This window comes from Seriola aureovittata, chromosome 21 (genome assembly GCF_021018895.1).
Source record: "Seriola aureovittata isolate HTS-2021-v1 ecotype China chromosome 21, ASM2101889v1, whole genome shotgun sequence".
Taxonomy (NCBI): domain Eukaryota; kingdom Metazoa; phylum Chordata; class Actinopteri; order Carangiformes; family Carangidae; genus Seriola; species Seriola aureovittata.
In genome coordinates this window covers 7,993,051-8,019,629 of record NC_079384.1, presented here as the reverse complement: position 1 = coordinate 8,019,629, position 26,579 = coordinate 7,993,051, and the positions used below count along the sequence as shown (strand labels likewise).

At 43.5% G+C, this 26,579-nt stretch overlaps 1 protein-coding gene across 2 annotated transcripts in view; it reads right to left on the bottom strand.

Moving 5' to 3' along the window:
* Positions 1 to 209: 209 nt before the first annotated feature.
* Positions 210 to 26,579, bottom strand: part of capn15 (calpain 15) — a 35,224-nt gene continuing 8,854 nt past the window's right edge. For both annotated transcript variants that reach the window (XM_056366124.1, XM_056366123.1), the window contains exons 2-12: positions 18,160 to 19,813; positions 12,079 to 12,287; positions 9,871 to 10,054; positions 8,879 to 9,102; positions 7,957 to 8,082; positions 6,725 to 6,877; positions 4,350 to 4,511; positions 4,027 to 4,262; positions 3,739 to 3,908; positions 1,676 to 1,854; positions 210 to 392 (exon numbers count right to left, since the gene is read on the bottom strand). In XM_056366124.1, the coding sequence (XP_056222099.1) occupies positions 215 to 392; positions 1,676 to 1,854; positions 3,739 to 3,908; positions 4,027 to 4,262; positions 4,350 to 4,511; positions 6,725 to 6,877; positions 7,957 to 8,082; positions 8,879 to 9,102; positions 9,871 to 10,054; positions 12,079 to 12,287; positions 18,160 to 19,791 (3,453 nt within the window). In that variant the 5' untranslated portion in view covers positions 19,792 to 19,813 and the 3' untranslated portion in view covers positions 210 to 214. The remainder of the gene's footprint in view (positions 393 to 1,675; positions 1,855 to 3,738; positions 3,909 to 4,026; positions 4,263 to 4,349; positions 4,512 to 6,724; positions 6,878 to 7,956; positions 8,083 to 8,878; positions 9,103 to 9,870; positions 10,055 to 12,078; positions 12,288 to 18,159; positions 19,814 to 26,579) is intronic.

Here is a 26,579-nt window from a genome sequence, read left to right as displayed (position 1 = left end):
TTAGCATTTAAGGAGCATTAGGAGGAGAGCACATAAATGCTGCCCATTCATGCTTTACATTCAGGTGTGTGTTCATCCAAAAATACACAAATACACATCTCTCTCCGTGTTTTTGGGCTGCACACACCACTCGACCACCCTGGCCTGGTTTTCCAGTGGTCTGACAGTTCATTGGATTAGAGTCTGTGTATGTACAGGGTAGAGTGGGCGGTGGTCATAGTGGCCTGGGCCGGTGCAGGCCATCAATGTCCGGGGTGAGCTGCGGGCTGTGGGTGGCTTTAGTGGGGGTCCAGTCTCCCAAAGAGGCCTGGGCTGCCTTGCGATGAGCCAGGCGGTGTGTGATGGAGAAGCCAGCGTTTCCTTCCAGCTGTGAAAGCACAACCAGCACCTGCCTGCAGGGGGGGACAGAGAGGGTTGCAAACAACACTGAGGTGCTGAGAGACACCTCCACTTTTGGGCCTTTTGAGCCTCAGTCAAGGACATGTTGAGCATTCTGAATATAAATATGATTCTCTTCAGTTGTGAATTGTGTATGATGCAGTAAAGTAAGGGAGTGTATGAAAATGATTAGGGTGAGGAGGGTGGGTTTAATCTTATATTATATTTTTGAAAATTATATTATATTTTAGAACAACAAAGTCTTCCCCAGCATTATTAATATTTTTTTGGGAGCCTCCCCTTATCTCCAAAATACTGCTGTAGATCTTTTTGGTGTAACTATTTCATTCAAATATATATTTACATTTTCTAAAAATAAATCTCACAAGGGAAGACTGAACTTGACAATAAATGTGGGATGAGAAAAAGTTAAAAGACCCTTCACTGCTCTCCCAAAAAATTATTTTTCTGACCCTTTATAACAATTTCATATAGTCCCTAAAAACGCCTGGGGACTGTTTAACAGTTGCTCAAAAAAGTAAAAGCTAGGATTGGTTGATCGTGACATATGGTGAAAAAAATATCCAGTGACAATTACATCATGTCCTAAATACGATTTCCAATTTTCACTTATTATAAAGTGTATTGACTGTATAAAGTGAGTGGGTAAGAACATCAGACAGTCTGACTGAGATAATGCAGCTCTAAGTGTTTTTATCAAGTGCATTGACATAATGTTCTTGTTAGATGAGAAAACGACATGGTTCTCATGCATGGTGACTTTTTACAGTTTCCTATTATGCGGCACATAACTACGAAGGGATAAGGCCGTAAATTTGCATTAATGTGCAGTAATGTGTCTGTGAGACTGAAGTGTTCACACAGTATACGTCCAAAGAACCTAAATTCAGAGAAACCTAATGACGTGTGAACAGCTACATCATACTCGATTCTGCAGGTGTGCATCTACCCATAATATTTTTCAAGTCTTTAAAGGGCAGCGTAAATTGGGATCAACAGAAAACAAAAGCAGCTACAACTGTGCTGAGACCAGCCTGAGGAAGATTATTAAGAAACATAGAGCGCTAATCCTCCGGCATCACTGCGTTTATATAAGTGTGTATGTAAAGATATAATCGTCTAAATGGGTGGATGTTTGCTGCACCTGTACCGAATGTTCCCAGAGCATTTAATCTCCTCACTTGTTATCTATTCATGTGATTCCTACCAAGGCAATATATAGCTTTCAGAGTTGTGTGTATGTGAAGAAGAGAGAGAACGGGGTACAAGTGCGGACCTGTGCAAAGGCGGTACGCTGTCGATGGTCTTGAGGCTGCCGCGTGTGGACACCACGTTGAAGCTGTCAGTGCAGTCGCAGGAGACGTGGAGGTAGTATTTGGGGTGGCGGTTCTCCACCACCACGATGAGCCCCGCCCAGCCGTGGGTCAGGTAGTAGCACGTCATGCCTTCACGGCCCTGAGAAGAAAAAATAAAGCTGAAAATGTACATAGATCATACAGTCGTGATGTTAACGAGGCCTACAGGTTGTTGTTATAGGTTCAGTCAGCACACTCAGCACAAGGGTTTAAACATTTATTGCAACAATAATCCTCTCAGGCCCCCCACAGAGCCTAATTTTCACACGTTCTAAATGCTAATACACACAAGAGAGCGAGGAAGGTGACAGGAGTTAAAGTGGCTGAAAGCAGGTAGTGCTGTATTAGCAAGCATGCAGTGGCAGGGCTGAATTATATGGAAAAAAAGATAATATTTTAGCAGATATTGGGATTGTGATATGAGTCACGATTTCAGTGAGAATGGTAATTTTCGTATATGGTATGTCTTTATCTCTAAAAAAAAAAAAAAAAGAATTGCAGCTCCTGCCATTCGGATATTGCAATTTTGATAATATTTCGATTAACTGGGCTGAACAGTTAGTGGTCAGCGAAGGTCTATGCAGATGAAATTAGTGCTAAATGGTTATATAGACCATCTAGTGTTACAGATGGTCGTATCTGATGCGAACATAAACAACTTTGGTGCCTGAAACGTAACGATCATATGGCTCCATGAAGTGAAAGAGGAACCACAGACAATAGGAAAGATGTAACATTCAGCTAAAGTCAGCTTGTGTTTCCTACCAGCTTGAAACTTTTTGGGCCATATTGTGCTGCTTTCCCTCCAATTTGGGGGCGTTCTGGGATTGGTATTCTATATATATCCCCATATTTCTGCATATACAGTGCACCCCAGGCTGATGTGGGTGAAGAGAGCGATATTTCTTCTAATAGCGGGGGAAAAAACACAAGTGAAAAATAAGTTTCATATTCTTCATACCTCATGGCAACACTGCATTCTGCTCTATTGAGGTTACTATGTGCAGAAAGTCTGCTAGATTTCTGACAGTAGGACTATCAAATGACAGAGCAAAAAAAAGGAAAAAAAGAAACCTTGGTCCTTGACGAACTGGTACCAGTTACCGACATTGATGTTTCAGATTCTAACTACATTGTATCTGCATTGTAAAGATAATATCAGTACCAGCAGTATTTTGTAACAGTGTTAAAATGCTAAAACACTGCATATTGCATTCACAGTAACAATTCTCTCTGAAGGTGAAACGACTTTCATCCCTCATGCAGTGACCGCTGTCATTTCACCTCAGTAACATCCGTCCATGAATCCCACTGTAACTAAAAAAAATATCTGTCAGCAAGACATGTATGTAGCTCTTTTTCCATGACTCAGGACTGGTCAAATTATTTTTTAATATCTCCAAAAACATATTTCCATATATAACCATATTGTTAAACACAACAAGTGTAGTGGCTGCCGTACTATCTGGAGCGATCGGCCCACCGTATTTGAGCGACGAATTCCTGGAGAGCTGCAGAGCTGAATGATTTAACAAAGATGATCTCAAGTGTTTAAAAAGCTCTGTCATCCTCTAAAATACTAGCCAATGTGACAGCACTTGTAGGAAAGCGCTGTTCAGGAGAGCAAGAATAATTTGTTTCCTTTGGTGCAAGTGAGTGAGTGTGTGTGTGTGTGTGTCTGTTCGTGTGGGTTAGATAATGTGCACACACTTGCATGTGTAAAGGCAAAATAGGATTCGGGGCTCTGCTGAGGGAATCTAGTGTTATCTCAAAGTGGCTAGCAGAGCTGCAAGTGTTCTACGGCTTTACAAGCATATATATCATATTCAAAGATGAAACCTGTTTGTGTGTGTGTGTGTGTGTGTGTGTGTGTGTGTGTGTAGCTAGACAAAATCTATGGAGCGAGGATACAGTTACACATATTTAACAGATGTATGGGTTGTTTCATTGCAACCGTGCTTGTTCTGAAATGAGTGTGTCTCACCTCGTGTCTTTCCCCTTTGTTTTCCGTGAGGAGTATGATGGCATCGGCCAGCGTGGTGGCGGTCGCCTCAACCTGCTCCACCATCACCTGTCTGGAGCTATAGATGGCGAGGATGTAGCCGGGGAAGTCCTGGCTGGGCCGCCGTGCTGCTCCACTGGTAGGGCTGGAGACTTTGAGAAGGACACAGTGATGTACTTCAGAAAAACTAGTTTCAGACACAAACTAACAGGTGAGGTCAACCGAAAGCTTCTGTTAATGATGAGTAAACATCTGCATCTGTACACCTACTAGGTGTTGCTGGACCTCCTGTCGCGCTGACATTCATCTGCCAGTGGTTGAAGGCGCAGCAGACAACAGCGTATTCCCCCGGCTCCAGCATCACATCGCAGCCGACAAACTTCTTCACCGCTCGCTTGCTGTGGGCCAATAGGCGGCCCAGGGTCAGCTTGTTGCCGCTGCCGAAGGAGGCGCGAAACACCATGATGCACAGGTCCAGCAGGTGGCTGTCGGCTGTGTCTGAACGCCTGAGGAGGTAGAGGGATGGATGGGTTAGAGCAAAGGAAACAAGAAAAAACAGGAGAGGACTAAAAGCTGTTGTCTGATGACTCTACCTGCTTCCCTCCTGGAAGAGAGCAAACTCCAGTGCCGTCCTCTCCAGCACAGTGAGGGCTGTGACAGTGACCGGCCCGCTGGCTTTGCTGGGGAAGCAGCCCTGCAGCCTCACCTCCTGCCAGTCTGAGTGGATCTTACAGATGTCCACCGAGTCAAAGTACCTGTGGGAGGAGAAAGCAGAAAGGGGAGAGCGTTCTTTAGTCTGTATACAGCATGGCATCAACAAAAAACCCTCTATGTTTCCAGTGTAAGGACATTTGTCCTCCTTTATGCTGTCATGAGCCAAGTCTATTTGCATGCATCACAAGCACCTCTTTAACATTAGCATAGCCTCTGAGTGTGCTGCTGTACAAACACCATTTACCTTGCTTACATATCAGACCTCCTTATTCAAAGACGGAGTCCCCGAGAGAGATTGTGTTCCTCACTTTCAGTCTTTTTCATTTTTTCATCACTTTTTAACCTCAGTCTGACAACTGTCTTACATCCTGCTTTTGTCTTCTTGACAATTGAGAAGAACAGAGAGTAAGAAGTGGAAGGTATGTTGAAGTTTTACAGTAGATTTTGATCAGAGACAAATGTGTCTGCTGCTGAAATCTTTTATTTCTTAATGCTTTATAATAATCTTTTTGAAATGAATAATCAGCATCTGTCCTATTTGTCCACTTGATGCACATGAATCAATGTAAGGGTGTAAATCGTCCAACAAGCTGAGCACTTTTTCTTTATCCACACCGACACAAGCTTGGGGCAGTCACAGCCTGTGGGTTTGTCATATAGAGCAAAATTGAGAGATTATTTTACTGTCAGAGACAACGACAAACACCCAGAAGACAGATGGGATTGTCATCTACCCTAAACAAATTTTTCAGGTTGGAGTCGTTCAGGAGGAAAGCCACATTTTGTTCAGACAGGAGCGACATGAATAACACACTGGCTGACACATAATTTATCTTTAGATGAACCTACTGACCTGGCGGACTTTATGACAACATGCACTGATCTGTCGGTTCGCTAAAAAACATTTTCTAGCCAAGTGCGGCTCTGGGTTCACTTTGTGGTAGTGTAAAATCAGGTTAGTTACACAAAATATAAACACTTAGTGAAATGTTTTTGGTGATAGGTCACACTGATTCTTGTTTTTTACTTTATTAGATTTTTTGCTTTTGAGTGATTTTAAGGCTGTAATTCAGTTCAGTTTTCTGCTTTCCATTCTGTCGCATTATGGTTGCTTCAGTCCCGGGCACAGACTCTCCATTCTGTTTCAGATTACTTTCAGTTTTGTTTTCAATCAAATTGTTACAGGCAACATTGTTTATTGACCTCTATGAGGTCACTGGCTGATGAAATGGCCATTTTGTGTAAAGATGAAAGTAGAAAACTACTACTAGTCAAGACTTGATGCTGTGTGCAACTGAATGACAGGATTAATCTAATATGACAAAACACATTACGAGCCATAACAAGTCTTAGTCTTTGCCTGCCAAATCCCTGGCAACCAACGCAACCACAAAAAAACAAAACAAACAAAAAACAAAACAAACACAGTTCCATAATAACGCCATGGTGTGGGAAACATTGTATGATGCGCTTGTCAACAAACACAATGCACTAAAAACAACAACAACAAAAAATGCTGTCATTCAGTTTGGTGTCAATACCAGATGGTCAGTAACATCCGCAGAGGCATGAGACTACGAAGCCATCCATCAAACATTATGTGCGTCCATTACTGCGCACTTAAAGGAGATTTTGAGAGTCAGTTCACCTGCACTCAGTTAACAAAAGCTTTGACATTTGCTATTCAAAACAGCCGGTGCTGGGTAGATCTTTCCTGGGATAAACCCTCTCAGGAAGTCATGCATTTTACGTGTTCAACAGTGGAGTGTCTGGAATACACAAAAGAAGTAGGTAAGTGTAGCGTTAGCGGCCACAGTCACCATGGCTAATATTTAATAAGCAGTCCATCATTGCAGTGGGCTCAGATATCGACTGTGAAGTCGTATGCAAGAGCAATGGTAATTTATGTTGACAAAATATCCCAGTTCAGATGCCGCCATGACTCCTGAGGGCCTCTGGGGGCAGAAAGGCAAACCAAGAATGAGCCAGTGAATGAATAAGATTGAGTTACTTTAAGATGTGATTCCCTTCTACAAATTGCAACTTGTGGGTTATCACTTGAAGATACTGTGGTGCCACTGGTCTTGGTGAAAATAAGCTGAGTAGTTTAATGTATCTCATTCTGCAGAGTTTATAATGAAACTCATTCAGACCAACTGTTTCCTGAGGTAGCCCAAAAAAAGAAAAAAAAAAAAAAAAAAAAAAATCACTGGTCTCAGTAGATCACATTATATTGTGTAAACTTGTCTCTTACTTTATGAAGTCGGTGTATTCCATCCAGAAGACGCCCTCACTGCTGCCATGAGCCATGAGCTCATGCCGCAGGTGTTGTGGCCAGTCTGTCCATTCATCCGACCAGCTGCCGTTCCACGAGAAGCGACCCCACGGGTTACGCAGCCGCAGCAACCTGAAGTACGGGCAAAGAATGACAGGCAGGGAGAGCTGAATACATGTTCCAGTTAAAGTGACAACAGCTTTCAATCAACGCAGCATCTCCATCTCTGCAGACTCATATTGCTCCTCTTATGGATGACTGGCTACTTTTTAACAACCCATTTCATTTCACAGCGTCCTCCCTACAGTGAAAAACTTAGGAGGTGTAATAGAAAACCATAGTGCAGAGTCCCCACTTTCCAAAAAAAAAAAAAAATGCAGGTGAATCACAGTTTCCAAGCTGCTTTTCATCTCCTCGGGCTCCTAGCAGGAGGACTCCAACTCATTTTAGATCAAGCGCTGTGGCCCAATCTTCCACTCCGATTGCTTTATGGCAGTAAATTAAAGTGGCTGTGTGTGGCTCTTGAGCAAATTACATCTGGGATTTGAGGCTACTCACAACTTCCTCTCACAGGTAAGACCGAAGAAGCCTCCATTGTGTGGACTCACAATGCTCCCCTGATCAAAGTGATGAAACTGTTCTGTACCAAGCCCCATTCCCCACCTACCTGTCAATCATTTATACGTTCACAAAGAATGCATCTGTTCAATCAATTCTACACCTTTTCATCAATGTTTATAATATATAACATCTAACTTTAAATTTGAGGCAAGACTTGTTTATGAATATGTTTTTTAAATGAGTGAACAAAATCTTTCCAATGCCAGTGCAACCTACTGTATGATTTATTGGTTCTGACTATAAAATATACATCAGTTGTGAATGGGAGATGGAGTTGGAGGACCAGGAGGAATTAAGCAGTTTCAGCCTTGAGACAACTACATTACACATCTTTTGTAAGTGGAATGGGACTTACAGAGTCGGGGGTGGTGGAGCTGTGTTCCCCCATTCTGTTTCTCATTTCGGTTTTTTGCTTTAAATATTATTTTCTACATCATTTAACACAGAAATAAAGGACTCTCCCAGATACTTATGATATCTGCATCGGTTTACGTTACAGTCGCCAATTTTAAAAATATGAACATTTCTAAGAAATCATGACTCAGAACAAACACCAAGGGGTCAGAATGGAAACAAAAAGACAACCATACCTGTAACCCTGGACATCTCGTACGTCCAAGATGGAATACGCATGTCGAGGCCTCAGACCCAGAGACTCATAGACAACATCGTCTACCTTCATGTTGCCTCCTCCGCAAGATGCACCCATCAGAAACCTGACAGACAAGGGCGACACAAAGGGTTCACTGCAGTGTCACATACTGTTGTGACCATGCAGCCACATTGGCCCCTAAGCCCAAGGGAGGTAACTTAAGTTCCGTGCAAAGTAATTTCAACTTTTCTGTTTTACATAGTTAAGTAAGTTCATAATTTCTTGGCTTATTAAATCTTTATCTGACCAGAAAAGCCTCAGAATAAAAATCAAACCTCTTTCTTTTTTCTGACGAAGTCGGTTACATACAAACATCAGTTATTTATCCATATGTCAAACATACTCCTGTTGATTTGTAATTGCTGCCCCTTTTTCTGATGAACCTTGTCTCTGTTATATATAATATATATATTGTCCTTATTTTCCAGACATGTTGTCATTATTTTCCCTTTTGCTAGATGAAATGCTGCAGCTTTTCTGACAGATGGACCTGCAGTTTGGCCACAGATGATTTGGCCCCTTCGCAGCTCTGCTAGCTGTTTCATGTTGCTTTGAAAGCTCACGTATCAAAGAGCTGATTAGCAGAGCTCTTTCATTACTGACATATGCTGCAAATTAGCACCTTAGTAGCCTTGTAGAACCTGAGTGTTTGTAGTTGTGATTATTGTGAATATTGATTCAGAGTCTTCCAAATGTTCGCACAAGAATATACCAATCTATTGAACAGGTACTGTGTGTATGTGTTCTGTTGTTTAACAGAACACAGTGGAGAGTAACAGAAACAGAAAGAAAGAAAAGCAAGCTAAAAAAAAATTCCTCATTCTCTAATTCCACACAAAAATATTTCTTCTTTCTCTTACCCAGCCTCTTTGGAGCTGAGCATCTTGGCCCAGATGAGGTCTGTATCAATAGGTTCCTCCCGGGGGTTGGTGGAGCTGACCTGGAGCATGAGTGAGTCACAGGGAGCCCCCGTCAGCGTGGCCAGACCCTCGATGGCGCGCCCTGCCTGCAGGGCAAAGTAGGAGCCATGGAGTTTGGCCAGGGCCTTCTCAATCAGCGCCACCCATAACTGCTTCCTTTGGGCCTAAAAAGATGGGAAAGAGAAGGAGGAAATATTTAGTCAAGTGTGAACCAGGGTACGGCTCACTGACATTTGAAACAGGATGTTATCTTTGCTGTGACGCTAGTTTTAAGGTGTTGGCTATGACTCAAATGTTCAAAAGGTTTCTGAACAGGATAACCACATTTTTTTTCATAACGCCACACTTCTTTGATGGTTTTGTTGAAGCATTTTTTACATTTTTTTCTTTTACTCCTCGGCTTCTTTGACAATCTAAGATTAGTGGTGCAGTATGTAGAAAGATATGATGTTATATAGTATGCCTCTCCAGCATGTCTGTGCGCCTGTCTTGGTTTCCCTCTGCTTTATTTGTTGCATAATGCAGTACTTAATTTGTCCTGAAATTGACTGTTGATTAATTAGACCTCTAGGTACGTTCCCCCTCTGTGGGGTCCTCTGAGACATGCTCGTGATAAAAAGCTAGATAATGAATTATCTTGAACTCTAATATTAAGAAGTTAATATAACATTCTTGTAAGGCTGCAACAATTAATGAGGTGAATGTGGCTTCATGACGCACTGTTTACAGACACATCAAAGAGTTTATGTTCAGTCAAAAATCCACTACATGTTTTGTTACCTTGATGGTTTACAATGGTTTGTGAATCAAATAAATTAACGCTGCAAGTCCGTGTGCATCAGATGATGAGTTTTTTTTCCTATCTCTTTCAGATGCAACCTCACTGACCTTAACAGTGTATCCCTCCCTACAGGAGTCCCCAAATGTCTGACCTGGGAGAAGAGGAGGTAGCCATAATCATCGCAGGGCAGCATGTCGTCCACCAGCACAGTCGTCCACGTCCCGTCTTTACATAACCGAACTTGGTAGGCCCCCTCTGGGCAGATGGTCCTGGTGATCATCACCCTCTCCACCAGCTCTGGACGTTCCGCCAGCACCGCCAGCGCGCTCAGGAACCTGGAGAGAGATAAAACTCAATGAACTGGAAAATGAAATGTCGGATCAGGGCGGACCGATGGGTGAATGAGAGGATGTGACTGAAACAAAGTGCAACGACAATGTGAATTAAGCAGTGAAACGGGTGGAGAATAAAAGACATAAATGATCACCGGATTGTGACGGACAGGTAGATGGCTGAATGGGCGCCTGGATTCAAACAGACGGGCAGGGATAAGGAATGTCGACTGACAGGCGCAATCGGAGAGAAAAAAGAAACAGACTCACAAGAAGCCTCTAAATCTGGAATTAAAACATCCTTTTCCGCAAGATACCTTGAGCAGTTATGAAAAGTTATGATTTTTTTTTTAATACATAATTAGCGCTCATTGAAAATCAATCACATTTGATGAGTCAAGCTTCTGTGCCTTCTGGTTACCTCCCCATTACTGTTAATTCACCCTGCAGCAAAGACAAACTGGCTCCTCTAATTAGCTTGCCACAGAAATTAGTTAATCAAAAATCCAGCTACATCACAATATGCTAATTCCCCGCACAAAAATGATGCGGCTGGGGACACAAGGATCCAACTTAAAAGGAATGTTTCTTAAAGTGAACATTAGTTCATCAGAAAATGTAGAAAGAGATCATACAATACTGATGAAACACCTACAAACAGAGGAGGTTTTGGGACAATGAGCTAAAAATATTTCTCTTTGTGCGCTGCTGACTTACCACTAATTTTGCACATGCAGTATTTTGACCCCCGTATTAACAACACAACTAAAATCTACCTAACTGAGAAGCTACTTTTGCCACCGGTATTGCTGCCACTATATCTACAGAATTAAGAAATATCACTTTCAATCCACCCGTCGATGTGTGTTAGCACAGAAACCATTTAAAGACTGAAACTCTTTTATGTGGGGCTGGAAATGCGTATTATTAAAGCTATATTCCATCTGTTCAAGTGGCAGCTGAGCGAGGCCGATCAGCCCATTCTGTCACTGATGAAAAACCAAATCGGCTACAAAGAATCAAATGAAAATCCAATTAGCCGTGCCATAATGTGACTCTAATGTCAGCTTGTATCACGGCTGTACTCAAGGACAAGGGTGATTGGCACTACTTTCTTCTGCTGTCATTGGCTGGCTGGCGGGAGCTGGGGCCTGTTTGCTGGTTTATTAGAACAAGTGTGTGTGTGTGTGTGTGTGTGTGTGTGTGTGTGTGTGTGTGTGTGTGTGTGTGTATTAGAGACAGAGTGAGAGTGAGAATGAGAGAGATGCAGCCTAAGAGGAAGGATTTGGGTTACATCCTGTTGCGAGTGAGAGGATTCCTCTCTGGGGAGGGTTATTTTTGATAAGCTGTGTGTGCTGGTGATGAAGTGAAAAGTTGTATTGGGACAACTTTTGACTGACTGCTCTTTGTGTGTGTGTGTGTGTGTGTGTGTGTGTGTGTGTGTAGGGGGGGGGTGTATGGCAACACACACGCGCACCCCAAAGGACACACAGAACAAGGGCAGGGAGATAAAGCATGTGTCCAGACCCACATTCCTGTGAATAATCTCCCTGTCAGGTGTATCCGTACATCTGTCCAGCTCTAGCCTGCTCTCTCAGTCATTTAATCCTCGCTACCTTCTTTTTCTGTCTCCCAATTTTTTAAGTTTCTCGCTTTCTCTTTCTTTACTTATTGTTTCACTGCCTCTCTGTCACTGTCTCCATCGCTCTCTCTCTCTCCTTGCTTCAGGCTGCAGTGTTCATCTAAAGCAGACTCACAGAAAAACCACACAGACCTGAAGTGTTATCTGTTGTCTGTTTTATATTCATCTGACCTCTCACAGAGACTGAATGGAATAAAACATTTCCTTCTACTTTGGGGATTTTCAGCTATTCTCGTTTGTCCTGGGTCAAAGCATTAATCAGGGCATATTTCCGTGTGCTTTTTCAAAGACTTGTTGTAAATGAATTGTCTGTCTCTAGATCATTCCTAGTTATCTAGGCTGATTAGTGTCCTACGCGTCGTTGTGTTCGGTTCTGACGACTCACCAGCAGTTTCCGAGCAGGCCTTGCAGGATGTCGGAGGGCCGTGGCGTGCGGAAGACGGACCACTTGACGCCTCGGTCTTTGAAGTTGCTGCAGTTGATCTCGTGGGGGCGCAGCCATTTTTTGATTCGCTGCTGGACGCTGTCGCCCTCTGGGAATCCCACGGAGCGAGGTCCCGGGGGGAAACTGTCATCCACAAAGTTCACAGCGTTCTGAACAGGGACGAGAGGGAGAGAACAGGGTGGAGGGAGAAGTGATGAGGGAGACAAAAGAGTGGGACAACTGAACCTGTGTAATGCTGTAAATATTGTCATCATGACTTCCATGTAAGGAAATGAAGATTGTTAGGAGAAAATGTCTTATCTAAAACCCCCTAAATCTACACCCAAAGGAGCTGGTGAGAGCAGGCTGCCGTGTAGCAGCCGGGATATAGGACACACATGCAAATCGCTTTCAAACATTTGAAGCGCTTCACTTTCTGACATATTTCTGCAGAGCAGCAAGCATTTAAAATGACACACTGGATTTTAACACTCTGAAATGTAGCTGCCTCTCTACTGTACACAGGACCTGGTCTACATGGATACATTAACAGATCAAGACACCCAATCTGACACAGTATCTGCCCATCTAAAACTTTCCTGTACGAACCTGAGAGGGCAAACAGCCACACACACGCAACCCTATACGGTTTCCTATTTGTGGTGTCAGAAGTGGGCTCCGACAGTTATGTTGCGAGGCAGGCAGGGGGATGTATTGTGGGCACCCCACTGATGGCTCACAGTGAGGCGAATTGATTAGTTGCCATGCCCCACAATCCAATCCTGTAGCCTGGATGCAGTGTTTGCTACCCGACAGAATCACTTTGACGGTGCCTTAGAGCCCCAACCATCCGAGGTCTCCATGTAGCTTAGCAATTCTGTAGCTCACTGGTTTATGTTTGACCCTTGTACTGGCTTTTATTGTGTGGGCTTAGGGGCCAATGTGGATTTACCACAGAGGTGGAGAGAGAAGCTTTGGCCCTGAACACTTACAGAGACTAAATTTCAAATGAAAGTCACCCAGAGCACAGTCTGTACATAAACAAGACTATAGAGTAATGAGGAAAAACAAGACCAGTGAGCAAGAGGTTAAAGAGTCAGCCTCATTAAGTCCAAATTGCCCGTGTCAGAGCACAGCTCCAGCTGTAAGGTAGTTACTGTGGCTTCTCTCTTATGAGGCAAGTGCTAATGCAGAAATGATTCCTAATTTTTTTACCCTGCTATTCAAACACACAACGTGATTGGTTAAGCTAAGACGATAAAGTATTTTTCTAAATTCTAATGGGTAGCCACATACAGGTTAGCTACATAAATAAGTTAGTATGCCCAGATACTTGCCACCAAGCATTCGACCATCTGCAGACATTATTCCATTTAATCTGGTGAGTCAGGTGTGGACATAGTTCAATCAAATTTAGAGCGCCACTGTGTTGCAGTGGTTAACACTGTCGCCTCACAGTGAGAGGTTCTGGGTTCAAACCCCTTTCTGTGTGGAGACTGCATGTCCTGTGTGGAGTTTGTTCTCCCTGTGATTGCCTGTGGTCTCTCCAGGTTCTTCAGCTCCCACAGTCCAAAATAAGCACATCAATTGCTGGGTTTAAAGTGCCCATAGGTGTGAGTGGCTGTTTGTCACTATATGTCAGACCTGTGATAAGACTGGTTACCTGTCCAGCTTGTACCCTGCCCTCGCCCAATGTCAGCTGGGATTGGCTCCAGCCCTCCTGCGACTTTAAGCGGTATAGATAATTGATGCTCCAAATTTAGCCTAAGCTGGGTGTTTGATGCAATGCTATGCATTAGCTGAGTTTTACATTCAGTGTTTTAAGATTTAATTAATTATTTTGAGAACTACTTTACTGTTTGGCAGGTAGATGCTTATTTTCTCACTCTCTCATCTGCAGGTTAAAGGGAACTTTGGTTGATGAATAAACCACAAGGGCCTGATGATGCTAGTAAACAGTACACACAGTGTGTGCCAGGATATTCTGCCATGTGCTTCCAACATATTTTCAACCCATTTCTTTCACATCCAGAGGGTACTGCTGTTGCACCCACCTCTTATATCATGGACATATTCGAGCCAATTGTTCCGGTTATTTGACAGATTTATAGACAGACAGACAGAGATAATCAGCAGGGTCGTCTGCTGCAGTCTGTCTGTGAGGCGAAGACTGTGCTGTACAGGCTGAAATTAAGTCTATTCACATCAAGAGCGCAAAAGATGTTATATGAGGATAATGTCTTTTCAGGGACAAGGTCTAAATCTAAGTAAGTAATCAGAATCTATGAACTAATTCAAACTAAATGCTTCATTTTCTGAGTGCCTCACGAACAAGCCGATCCCCATAGAGATACAATATACTAATAATAATGATGATAATATATTAAAATGTATGTAAGATTATGTACAATTAGATAACAATTTAAGTAATAAGATAAAGAACATTACTACCAAAGTACAAACTATTACATTTCTGGATTGTGTAAGGACTATGAATAACATGCACATATACAAACATTTCCCCGTAATTCAGGCTGCGTTGTTGTGACGTCTACCAGTGTAAGTCTAGCTGTGCGTCCTCATCGAGTGTACCTGCTGCTGCTGTCTCTGATTCTAGCACTGGGCACATGCCAGCGTGCAAACCCAAGACTGCAATCAGCCAATTCTGTGCTGAGCTAAGAAAACCTGCTGCCTTTCAGCATCTCCCAGACTACACACAACTGGCAGCCACACAAGGCCTTTTCTGAGGATAGTAAGCTTGTAGCGAGACATCTACATGTTACAGACAACATATTGATCTTGGAAATATGTGGTGACAAGAAACTATAGAGCTGGATTTCACAGCGCCACACTTATTAAACCCAAAACAAAAGCGTCCCAGAACAACCTGGCATGTACAAGACTGTCACAGGCAGTGAGAACCTGTCACTGCAGGCAGTCACAACTTACAATCCAACATGTAAACCAAAACCCCAGATAAAATCCCGAGTGTGGCAAAAATTCAAGCAACAAATAGCACATAGAGTGGTGTTAAGAGGAAAAATAAAAACAAATCAAAGTCAATCTGTTGCCATGCAGCATCTTTTTGTTGCTCCATCAGAGGTTGACATGGAGAGGTAACAGAGGAACCAGTTCCAGCCATGCTGAGTTTTACAGTTCACAAGCGGCGCTGATGGCTCTTAGTAGCATTTACTCGTTTGGCACAGTGAGTAAGCGGACACGCTCTGGGGCACTGGCACCAAGAGCACACCTCTCGCTCTCAAAACCAATCAAGGAGAGTAGAAAAGCAAAGAGGCAGGAGAGATTAACTGCACTCAGGTGAAGAGAGAATAATATTTCTTACACAATAACGCTTCACACTTCACTTTTGGTCTTTATTGATTGCTGCAATCTGGATAAACTCTCCAGTAACTTCTACAGTAAATTTCATCAGCAACACAATCTGCTATAACCCGACAGGTCTGGAACTAAACAAATAAAAACTTATGGTCTGAAACTTTGCACCGTGTTTGTGTGAATGGACTGCCCACACACACCTTGTAACAGGCTAAACCAAAAGCTTTTATCATTATTACATTTTCACCACCGGTGCTGTGATGCTTGCCAAGTGTTAATGCCTTGACAGAGATGGATTAGAAAGACTAGCGCCTCTTTCTTACCAATTTTACCTCCCTTCATCTCTCTGACCCCTAAAACCGAGCTGCAGCAGTTGATGCTGTTAGTGATTACATTCACTATAGGGAAGAGGATCATTTCTGCTCCTCTCCTCTCTAGCTCTGCTGCTAAAAATAGACCAGCCCCTGTGTTCACCTTAGCACATACACATACACATACACACACACACACACACACACACACACACACACGCACGCACACAGCCAGCCAGCCACACATTTTAACTGCTACACTGGAGAATTGAGTGCAGTCATGTGGAGAAGGTGGGATGGAGGTGGAGGGGGTGCGCTGGGTGGCAAGGGGAAAGCATATTTTGAGATATTAGCAGAGAGGAAGAAGAAGAAGAAAAAAAAAGGAACAGGATGAGCATGTGAGGATGGATGTGATGAAGGAGATGGGATAAAAAAGGAGATGAAGAGGGGGAAAGTACTTTGAAGAGTGCAGAGGGGCAGAGCTAGAGAGAAGGAGGCCTAAAATATTTGTCGAAAAAAAAAGGGAAAGATGATAAAAGAAAGAGTAGTTTAAATGTCGAACTTAAATTAGGTAAGAGGAGGGGAAGGTGGGGATGAGGGACCTCGATATCCTTCCTTCCTACTGAGCCAACTTCCCTCCCACGCTCACAGCAGTGGGCCCTGTGACTTTCAAAGAAGGCATTAATAATGCATTTTAAAGCTCACTTCATGCTATTGTAAACATGGCATGATAGGTGCCATGGCGGTTAAGAAAGTGGGCACGCATCACACACACCCAAATATATTCAGAAAATATAAGCTTGGTCCAAAAAATTTATTTTTAAATAAATAAATAAATAATAAAAAAAGTTCTGGATTCTGCAACACCCACATTTTCTCTGAGGTTTAATTAGTCCAATCAGGTTTGTCTCATTAGCAGAGGTGTTAGTCGTCTTAAAAAATGGTCTCAAATGAACCCCTGTGACAGCCCTGAGAATATCCATGACAACATAACACAGGCTTATCAAACGTTCATTGCAGAGACAAAGTGAGCATGAAGTGGTGTGATACAAAGCAGCAACATAAAAGGTTGTCACACCTTAAATTTAGTTGCTAGGGAAGACATCTCCGTTTCCTCAAACAGCTGTGACAATTTGACTCAGACCAATAATCGGAGCTCATGATGTTTCCTCATCTTTGAACATTAAATGCTGAGGCGCTGGATCATTATTTTAGCTCATTTTGACAGACAGACAAGCCTGCAATTACAAAAGCACAATTGCACAATTAGCCTTTTCTCTATTAAGAAAAAAAAAAAAGCCTTTAATGATCAAGTTGTTTCCATGTGACAGTTATGCAACTTAATGAAAATGTTCAGTTTCAGGCTGTATACTGATATAAAAAGGAGCGTTTAACAAGAACCACAGCTCTGATGTTTTAATAACTTGGCGAATGGAAGCAGTTAGGTTCACTTTAAAGGGAAATTACATTCAGAATGATCAAAAATGTTTTTATCTCTCACAGACAGGTCTGCCATTATACAGTAAAATGTATTTCATTAAGTAGTCTAATATCTCCCAAGAACTTGTGGTTAGAGTCAACGGAGGACAGGAAATAGAGTCTGACTCAAACTAAGCTGTCAGGATTTGAAAAAAAACCATCCCAATAGAGACTATTAAGAACTCTCCTAATACAGAACTCTCCCAGAGTCTCCAGATACAAGAGTTACAGTCCTGCAACAGAGAGTTTCAGAATTTTCTGAAGTGATTTCTCTGTGACCGAGGGCAGCTTGTAGTCTGGATAGAAAAATGAGACGCTCTGTATCTGCAGCTCATTTAGGTGGCCAAGATTCACCCGCTGGTCGTTTAAAACGCAGCTAACGAAGCAACTGCAAACAGAGGCAATGACAAAGCCTATTAGCATTTCTCTGAAATTAGAGACATTGTGGGAGTGGGAACAATGCCAGAGCCGTAACAAAAAGAGGAATTACAATGAAGGAACTGTGATCTGCAAGCCAATGTGCACCCTGTGACGCATCACACATTGAAATAAGCAGACGTCGACTTCTCAAAGAAGTCAAGGAAAACTCAAGGAAATGAAAAGAAAATGGTGACACATGCGGAACTCATATTTGCAGGGGAACAAATGACCAGTAACAGTTGCCTGTGGATGAAAACTTGCTGCTTGGCTTTACTTGTTCACCCTATAAGGATAATACAGATTCAGTACAATAGAAAAACCTACTAGCTGCAAGTTCTTATGAAGTGATAGAAGTCCAGGTAGTATAAGAAAGCTCACCATAGACTCTTATAATGTTCTAATGACATGTAACACTGTGTCTCTAACCGTGAACCATGTGGCATAAAAGCGTTGATGTTTGTTTTTGTGTTTCCCAGCTACAACATTTTCCTCTTACCTCTCTGCAGAAGCTGACGATGTTCTCCCACAGCTCCTTGGCCTCGCCCTCGTCATTTCGTCGACGGGCCTCTACATGCATACTCTCCCTTCTCTTCAGAGGCTTCACCACTTTGCGAAGGGTGAGGTACTGCTGGGGCGTGTGGCACGCTGCACAGTTCTTGGCCTTGATGTCATTGAGCAGAGTACATGCTGGGCAGCTCCACTGTCCCACCTTCTCTTGAAGGCTCACTGAGGTGGAGGACGAAGAGGAGTTGGAAGCAGCGATAGCAGAGGAGGAGGAAGGGAAGCTCCGGATCTGTTTCCGTGTTTTATGACCCGAGGAGGATGAAGAAGAAGAAGGTGTACAGGAGCATGATGCAGTACCAGACCCCGATGGGAGGCCACAGTGTGTACAGCAGCGGGGCAGGGGCGGCTGCTGCTCCTGAAAGCCATGAAGCTTGGAAGAACCACAGGCTGAGCACTTGGGTGCACCAGTAGGGTTGCGCAGGGTGCACTTGGAGCAGGCCCAGGTGCTAAAGTCCGGGCTGGAGGGGCTGGCCGGGGTAAATCGTACCGTCTCACAGCCTACAAGGTCAATGAGGTCAGCACCAGCCCGCGATGATCGGCAGGCCTCGCACTTAGATGAGCTACCTGGGTTGGGCAATGAGCAGCTAGGGCACTTCCAGGTGGGGGCAGCTGGGGAAGCAACCGGAAGGTGAGGGGTCAGTGGGTGGTGCTGAGGGTCTTCTTCCTCCAAGATACTGAGGCGCTTGCTCGGGTATGAAGGTTCCTGGGGCTGGGCATGTTTGGGCTTGGCTGGCCGCTGTGGGCCTGGCTGGGGTGGCACACTGGCCGCTGAAGGTGAAGTGGGACTGGGAGTGCTGGTGCCTGCGTTCGGTGGGCGCCCTGGAGGGGGCACCTCTCTCCTGCTGCGGGGCACAGGATTGTTCTGGAGGGAGGAGAAAGAAGTAAAGGGGGAGGAGACATGGGGAGGTTCTTGAGGATCGCAAGGAGGGGCTGGGGGAGAGTCATCTGTTAGGTCTATGAGAAGTGGGGCAGCCCCTGCTGTGTGGACAGGAAATCCTAGCACAGGCGTGCGTACCTCAGGCACCACCAGTGCCTCAGGGGGGATTTTAGGCAAAGACAGTTTCCTTGGCCCACCACAGGCAGAGCATGACAGAGCCACGGGTGTGTTGTGCAGTGTGCAGCGAGGGCAAGCCCACCCTGAGTGCTGCCCCTCCAGGCTGCTCACCTCTCCATTGCTCTCAGACCGTCGCAGCACTTCCTCCTTAGCTGGATGCTGTCCATGGGGCTCAAGCAGAACTGTGGGCGTGAGGGTGGGTGTTGGAGGTTCAGTCGGAGCAGACGGGAGGCCGTTGGCAGTGGCGGCTATGGTGGTGGTAGGAGGCGTGTGAGTGGCAGGAGATGGCCCAAAGCCGCAGACAGAGCAGGCTCCAGATCCCTGGGGATTGTTGAGGGTACAGCGAGGACAGGCCCAGCGATGCTCCTCGGTGCTGCTCAGCCGCAAGATCTGGTTAAGGTCAGGTTTCTGGCGTGGTGCCTCACAAATGGAACAGCGAGGTGCTGCGCCGGCATTTAAGAAGGTGCAGCGTCCACATGACCACTCACTGCCTCGCACTGCTGCTGCCATGGAGCCAGGAGAGTGAGAGTGGCTGGAAAACAGTAAACAATGAGTCAAAACACATTCATCAACCAAATCAGTCAGTAATACATTCTGCCATTTAACTGTAATTGCTTAGCAATAATGCGTGCATATTTAGCATGCCGCTACTCAATCATTTCAGCTGTTTGAGTCAGTACTATTGTGAGCAATGTTTGAATTAAGTATGTGTGATGCAAAGTGGGAGGAAAGGAAAAGACGAGAGGAAGATGGGGTCAGAAAGAGTGAGAAATACGGAATAACGACAAAGCCAGAGAATAAATTCATGCTTCCTGTCAACTAAGGGTGATTATATTAAGGAAGAGACGACAGCAAAAACATCTTGAGTCTGCAAGAGGAGGAGAGAAAGACAGAATTAGAAAAGAAAAATAGAGTGTGAGAGGGAAAGATTAGCCAGTGCAGGGGGAAAAAATCAAATCTCCCTCCTGGGGGCACTGAGGGCAGTAAATCCATACACAATGGCCACATGATTAGAGCCAGTAAAACAGCACATAGAGAGAAGAGGAGAGGAGAGGAGAGGAGAGGAGAGGAGAGGAGGCTGCTGTTGCCTCAGAATTTTAAGGCAAGAGTTCCTCGAGTCCTCCTGACTGACACTTATTAAACTGGGGAAAAAAAAACACAGGCTCTCTTCCACTTCACATTAGCACCTCTCTCCCCTTTTACTCAGGGCATGTTAGTGCAGGATAGACAGGGGCAACTTAAGGTCACGTCAATCCTGTGCCCAAATGAATTTCCAAATGAATTTTGAATGGATAAGTCTTCTAAGTCTGGCAGAGCACTTATGACTGGCATATTTTAATGACAAATTATTCATACTACTGGATTTATGGCGATTCAGAAACAACTACTATCAGCACCTTGAACAGGACATCAACAGTGTGAACAGTGTAGAGGGAAATGTGAGGAAAGGAAAACAAATCAATTTTAGACAGTTTTGATTTAGAAGCAGAGGCAGTAATTCGTCTGTCTAGTCAGGCTCCTACGTTGATTTCCACCTCCTCCACATAATAACCTACAACAGTCTGTTGTTTTGAATTGACTTGTATGTACAGTTCACTCTGTGTGCCTGCAGTTCAGTCAATCTGACTTATTGATAGTGGGTATATTAGGGCTTTTTGGGTGGAAGCAGAACAGCTCGATACCTCAAGCGGGGGTTTGGAGAGAGACGGCCCAGAGGGACGGATGTGGTTGCTGTCTGGACGAGTACCATAAAAATGTCACTGTCACTCAAGCTGCTCATGTGTGAATGCCAACACAGAGAAGGTAATTTGGGAATTGTAAGGTAGCGGAGGGTAAGGTGCTAAGAGCTAGAATACTTCAATGCTGTTTATATTGATCCCAGTGGCAAAGATGCTGTCCACAGAATGACCGCAGAGCTTGCGGATCCGGTCACATTTATCCCTCTTCATTATATTTTGGCCGCAGAACTATGCCCACATATAAGGCTGCCGCGGCATAGCTTTTGTTAGGGAAGTAGAGGTTAGTGGCTATTTGTGAAATGTCTATAAAGCCTGTTTTTCTGATAATCCTTTTGTTGTTTTCATATTAGGTCATGGAAAAAAACAACCTCACAGCCCATGTGACATTTTTATATAGAAGGGTTTTGTAAGGGTCCTGCTCTTCTCCAATGCAGCACCATGCGTGCTGGCCAGCTGATTAGCCCTTAGTTCAACTCCATTAAGTTCTTTCAAACCAGGCGAGTCATCAGAACCCAGGGGAACATCTTACAGAAAACCTCTCACTCCCAGCTCCTCTCCTCTCGTCAGCTCTCCTCCCTAAGGTAAGGGGGAGAATGACAGCAGGGAAGGGTATTATTGCGTGTTTGTGTCTTACCGCTGGGTGTGTATGCAGGCATGTAGCTATATTTATTTGTATATTGTCTAACTACATTTGTGCCTCAGTTTGTATGTGCACATAGCCACAGGGCGGCAAAAGGATGGAAGTAGAAGGCCCAGTGCTTTACGTCAAGAGCCATTCATTCTCCTGGGCTGAAGTGAGCACTCTAACATAAACCAGGGCGCCAAGAGTGAGGATGAAACTCAGCACTACAATGATAATAATGAGCAAAACTAGATAAACACAATTTTTGCAAAGACACACAGACACAGAGATCAGTACTTAACTCTCTGTTTTGCATTCATCCCACAGTCATATCTACCATGTCCTCAGGAAGCTATCAAATATTAAGTGTTCTTAACCTTAAAAATGAAAATAGAAGAGGTGTCAATGCAGCATCAGTCACTGGGTAACAATATAAAAAAAAGCATTAAAAATGTTTGCGAAAAATGTCTCTTTACTACACTCTGAAAATACTGTATCCATCCTCAACTTGTGCTGTGTCCTCAGACTAAAACACATACCCGCCCCCTCATCAGTTTAGTTAAATGTGGATGAATTAAGTGGCAGCCCCATGCTAGCATCGATGGCACATGTTCACACCGTGCTTCGCTCTCCAAAGGCCTGCCTATGTGAGGGCTGCAAACAGCAATGACGACGGCAGCAACAACAACAACAACTACAACAACAAGTGTCAACACCTCATGTTTGATGACAGGTTCCTCCCTGTGGCGATTTCCATAACTGTCAGGCCTCTTTCATCTCCAGCGAGAGAGCAAAGTCATGGTGTCAGCCACACGGAGACTTTGTCAAAGCAATTGATTTGGTTCTTGCTGGAGCGTAGGGATTGCAAATTCATTATGTGTTTCTATCTGCAGCAGCTGCTGCAAGAGCTTTTCCTCAAAATGATCAGTCTCTCAAGGAATTTTTAATATCTAGCTTAATTATCTCATTATCTGTTGTAAGCATTATACCTATCAAATGAAAGAACAGGCGATGAACCATACTACAACCATAATCCTGATCCTCACTTAAAAGGATGCATTATGGATGCAGCCTGAGTGTACACACACACACACACACACACACACACACACACACACACACACACACACACACACACACACACACACACACACACACACACACACACACACACACACCCTTTTATGTACAGTACATGCCTGCAGCAGAGGATGAACCACTATAGCATGTGATCCTGCATTCTGCTTAAAAGGATGCTTTCCGTGTGCATGTTCCACTCATTCACTGGAGTGAGCACAGACACGTAAAACACACATAAACACATGCACACACCTTTTGTCCTTGGCCCTGTGTTTAGTGGAGCTGCTTTAGAAGTGCCCACTTCAGCTCCTCAGTTCCCCAGTGTCGCAGACCTGGGCAGGAAGCCAATAGCTTACAGTGGAGAGAGAGAGATAGTGCGAGAGAGAGAGACAGAGAGCTCACCTCTAGAAAACCCACTTTTTGTGCAATGAAGTCCTCAATGCCGCATGCTGCCCATAAAGTATCTGCTCCTAGTCTAAATTCACTTAAGTAAGAGCATCAGTGACCTCTGGCCAATTTTTCAATGCTTCACTGGACGCAAGACAATCAAAAGAGCACTTGAGCAGACTATTACAGGGAGTGTGAGCTCTAAAACGCTCAGTGAAAATGAGCAAACCACTAACATCATGGTAAGGGGAAAAAGTTAATTTGACTGCCGCAACTTAGATGTCTGCAAGGAAGTCTGCAGGCCTGAGAGAAAAAAGGGTACCCATGAGGAGCAGACAAAGTTAAGAGGTAAAGAATGCAGACAATGATGAATGTAGGATGGGTCAGTGAGGCTGCAAAAAATCCGAAGGCTGGGGTACACCTACAAAAGCACTGTTGATGGTGTGCAGGTCACCTATGGCTGGCTACTTGGATTCACTCCACACAGTGAACTCAGTTACGAGATCAAGTGAGCCGAGTCTCGCCAGCTTCTCCCTGCTTCGCTGTGAGACATTTGGCCTTTGTGCGACAGTCATTAGCACTACCTTTCCAAGGTTGGCCCTGAGCCCAGGGCCTGAGGGGAAGGTGTGGTGCGCTCCTTCGCCACTGGGGGCAGAGAGTTTCGGCTTCATTCATTCAACACAAAACCAAGTATCAAAACAAAACTGCCTGTCATCATCGTTGACAGCCATTTTCCTTGGTAATTAAACATGTCTACACTGCCTCAACAATCACATTCAACTAATAAAGAAAGAACATCAAAAATCCTAGGGACAAAAATATCGTACTATGAATTAACATCAACACTTAACTGTCTCCTAAATGAATCTTGGGATTACACTATGGTAAAACAAACCAGGAGTCAGTCAGCACTTCAGAGATATAACATAACAGATGGTCTGTCAGTCAGCATACAGCAAGTGTCACACAGGGTTTCCATGACAGTTTATATTGTGACTAGCAGCGCTTTAAAAACACAAGGTTTCTTACTCAGAGCCTTGACTGTAGACACTAACAACCACACAGAATGCGTGGATCCCAACATACTTTTTATACTATACACTCATTGCAATTAGACTGACAGCTAATAATTACAAATACATGTTTTAACATGTGTGTGTACATAATTTAGTACATCTGACAATAAGATATCATAATAAGACAATAAGTCAGCTTCCTGGTATGAGGCCACATTTGCCAGACAAAGAAACAGGACCCAACTGTAACTAGGTGCTGGTATACATTAGTGTGAAGCTTGTACTGAAAGCCACATAAAGCACATGCCAAGACAAATTAGCTGCAAGCTAAACCTCAAGGTAACCACAAGGTGTGTAGCCTTCGTATATGATAACTATTTTCCTACTAAGATAAACTCGGCTAAATGACTCACCAGTCACTGCATGGGGTGAAGCGAACTTGCCCATATGGGGGTTGCTCCTGATCAATGATGTGCCCAATCCATACAGAGCTGGGTCAAGCTTGTCAGTACACTTTAAATCTCTTTGAAAGGGAATTGTAGCCACTGCTTAAATCTGCTTTCTAATAAATTATCATCAATAGATTTCAACTACAAATGAGAAAATTAAGATTCCAAATATTAGGTAATTACTGTATCACATTTAAAAGACCATCTCAAATCAACAAACCAGCACTGAAGCAAATGGCTCATTAATTAAATACCCAAATTTTCCTATAATCAACAATTATCCGTTTTAATTTGGGAAAACATCAAATATGGTCACAGCTTCACAAATGTTCAGACCATTAGTAATTGAATATTGGGGTTTTTTTTTGGGTTGCATGTTGAAGCAATTTTAAGACACTCACACAGGGTCAATTAAGCCTAATGAATTATCAATAGATTAATCAATACTGCAAACAATCAGAGCCATACTATCTTGCCTTCACGCTAAAGCTGCAAAACACCATTTCATTCTGTAATCCTTGCTAGTTACCTTTACAGTATTTTGTAATGGACCTACATTTACTATTAGATTATTGTTTATATAAAGTATTAAGGTCTATATTACACTATAATTTGCTTTTATCATTTTAAATAATTTAGCTATTTTCTTCTGCTTCCGTTGCTTCCTCTTAGGATTTCAGTTGTGTTATACTGTATCCCTTAGTCAGCTGTTTTCTTTTTATTTCAACTTTTTATAACTACAAAACTAATTTCCCCACAGGACTGAACAGTTTCATCCAATCTCATATTAAATATGCTACACCTGACCCGTTGATAATGCATTCGATTTGTTATTTGTTGCAGCGCTCACATCGTTTAATGTAAACATTCTCCTGGGTCATTTGAATTTCCTCGCAAGCAGCTTTGCAGCATCAGTTATCTGGGATCACTAACAGGCCGCATGAGGCTGGATAACACTAGGTAGCCTGACTGTGTTGATAACACTTAGCGAGACAGACTCCAGATGTAGCCCCCACCCTCCTCCCTCCACACACACTCAAACACACTAAAATAAAGTGAGTCACTCTTGTGATAAATATTTACAAGCGCCGTTTTGTGTGAACACAGGGAGAGAACTGAAGACTTAGATCTGGAGCTTATAAAATGTTTATGTTAGAAAAATGTGATGGCCATTGTGCACTGGACAATGAACCTGTTTAATAGCTGCGACCATCAATGTGACAGAGATGCAGGGAGTGATTTTCATAACTACCATCTGCGAGGGTATTACCCAGGTGTGCAAGCATTACTGCTTCTGCTTTCTGTTGTCTTTCACTTCCTCCATGCAAACACCACTGGCAGAGACACTGATGATGCCAACTAAATGATGTTTCTTGTTTAACAGAGCAGAGCTTGTTATTAAAAATTAGACTTATCAGAGGCCAATGCGCCCTTGGATCAGACAAGCTGTAAAAAAAAAAAACGATAATGAATGTTGAAACGTTCGGCTGCATCTGAAACACACCCAGAAAACTCTGGTGACCGTGATTAGATCAGCACTTTCACACATTCTTTACCAGACTTGAGAAAACCCACTGAGAATGTATTTTACCCCTTCAATAATGAATGTGGTCTGTCTGCAGCAGTTTTACTGGCAAAATTTTTGTTTATCACTTCATTATGGGATTTTTCTTGCCTGTGAGATCAGAGCAACCTCTTCACTTAAAAGTAATTTTCCCCTAGCAAACAGTCCTGCCGTGCTCTCAGAGGCGCGGATGAGTCAGGGTCAGATTCATCTTAAGAACCTCCTTTCTACCTGCCAGCTAATATGTGGTGGCATGATGAATATGACTCATTAATAAATCAACCCAGGCAGGACTCCACCATTCATTTGTTACAACAAACATTATGAAGCAGAGCCACTGACTTATACTTATTTGAGATGAGTATCTAGAGCCCAAACTTGAGCAGCAGGTAAAGAGTTTCGACTCTGAAGCCCTGAGACTTGGTAAAAAGGGATTGGTGA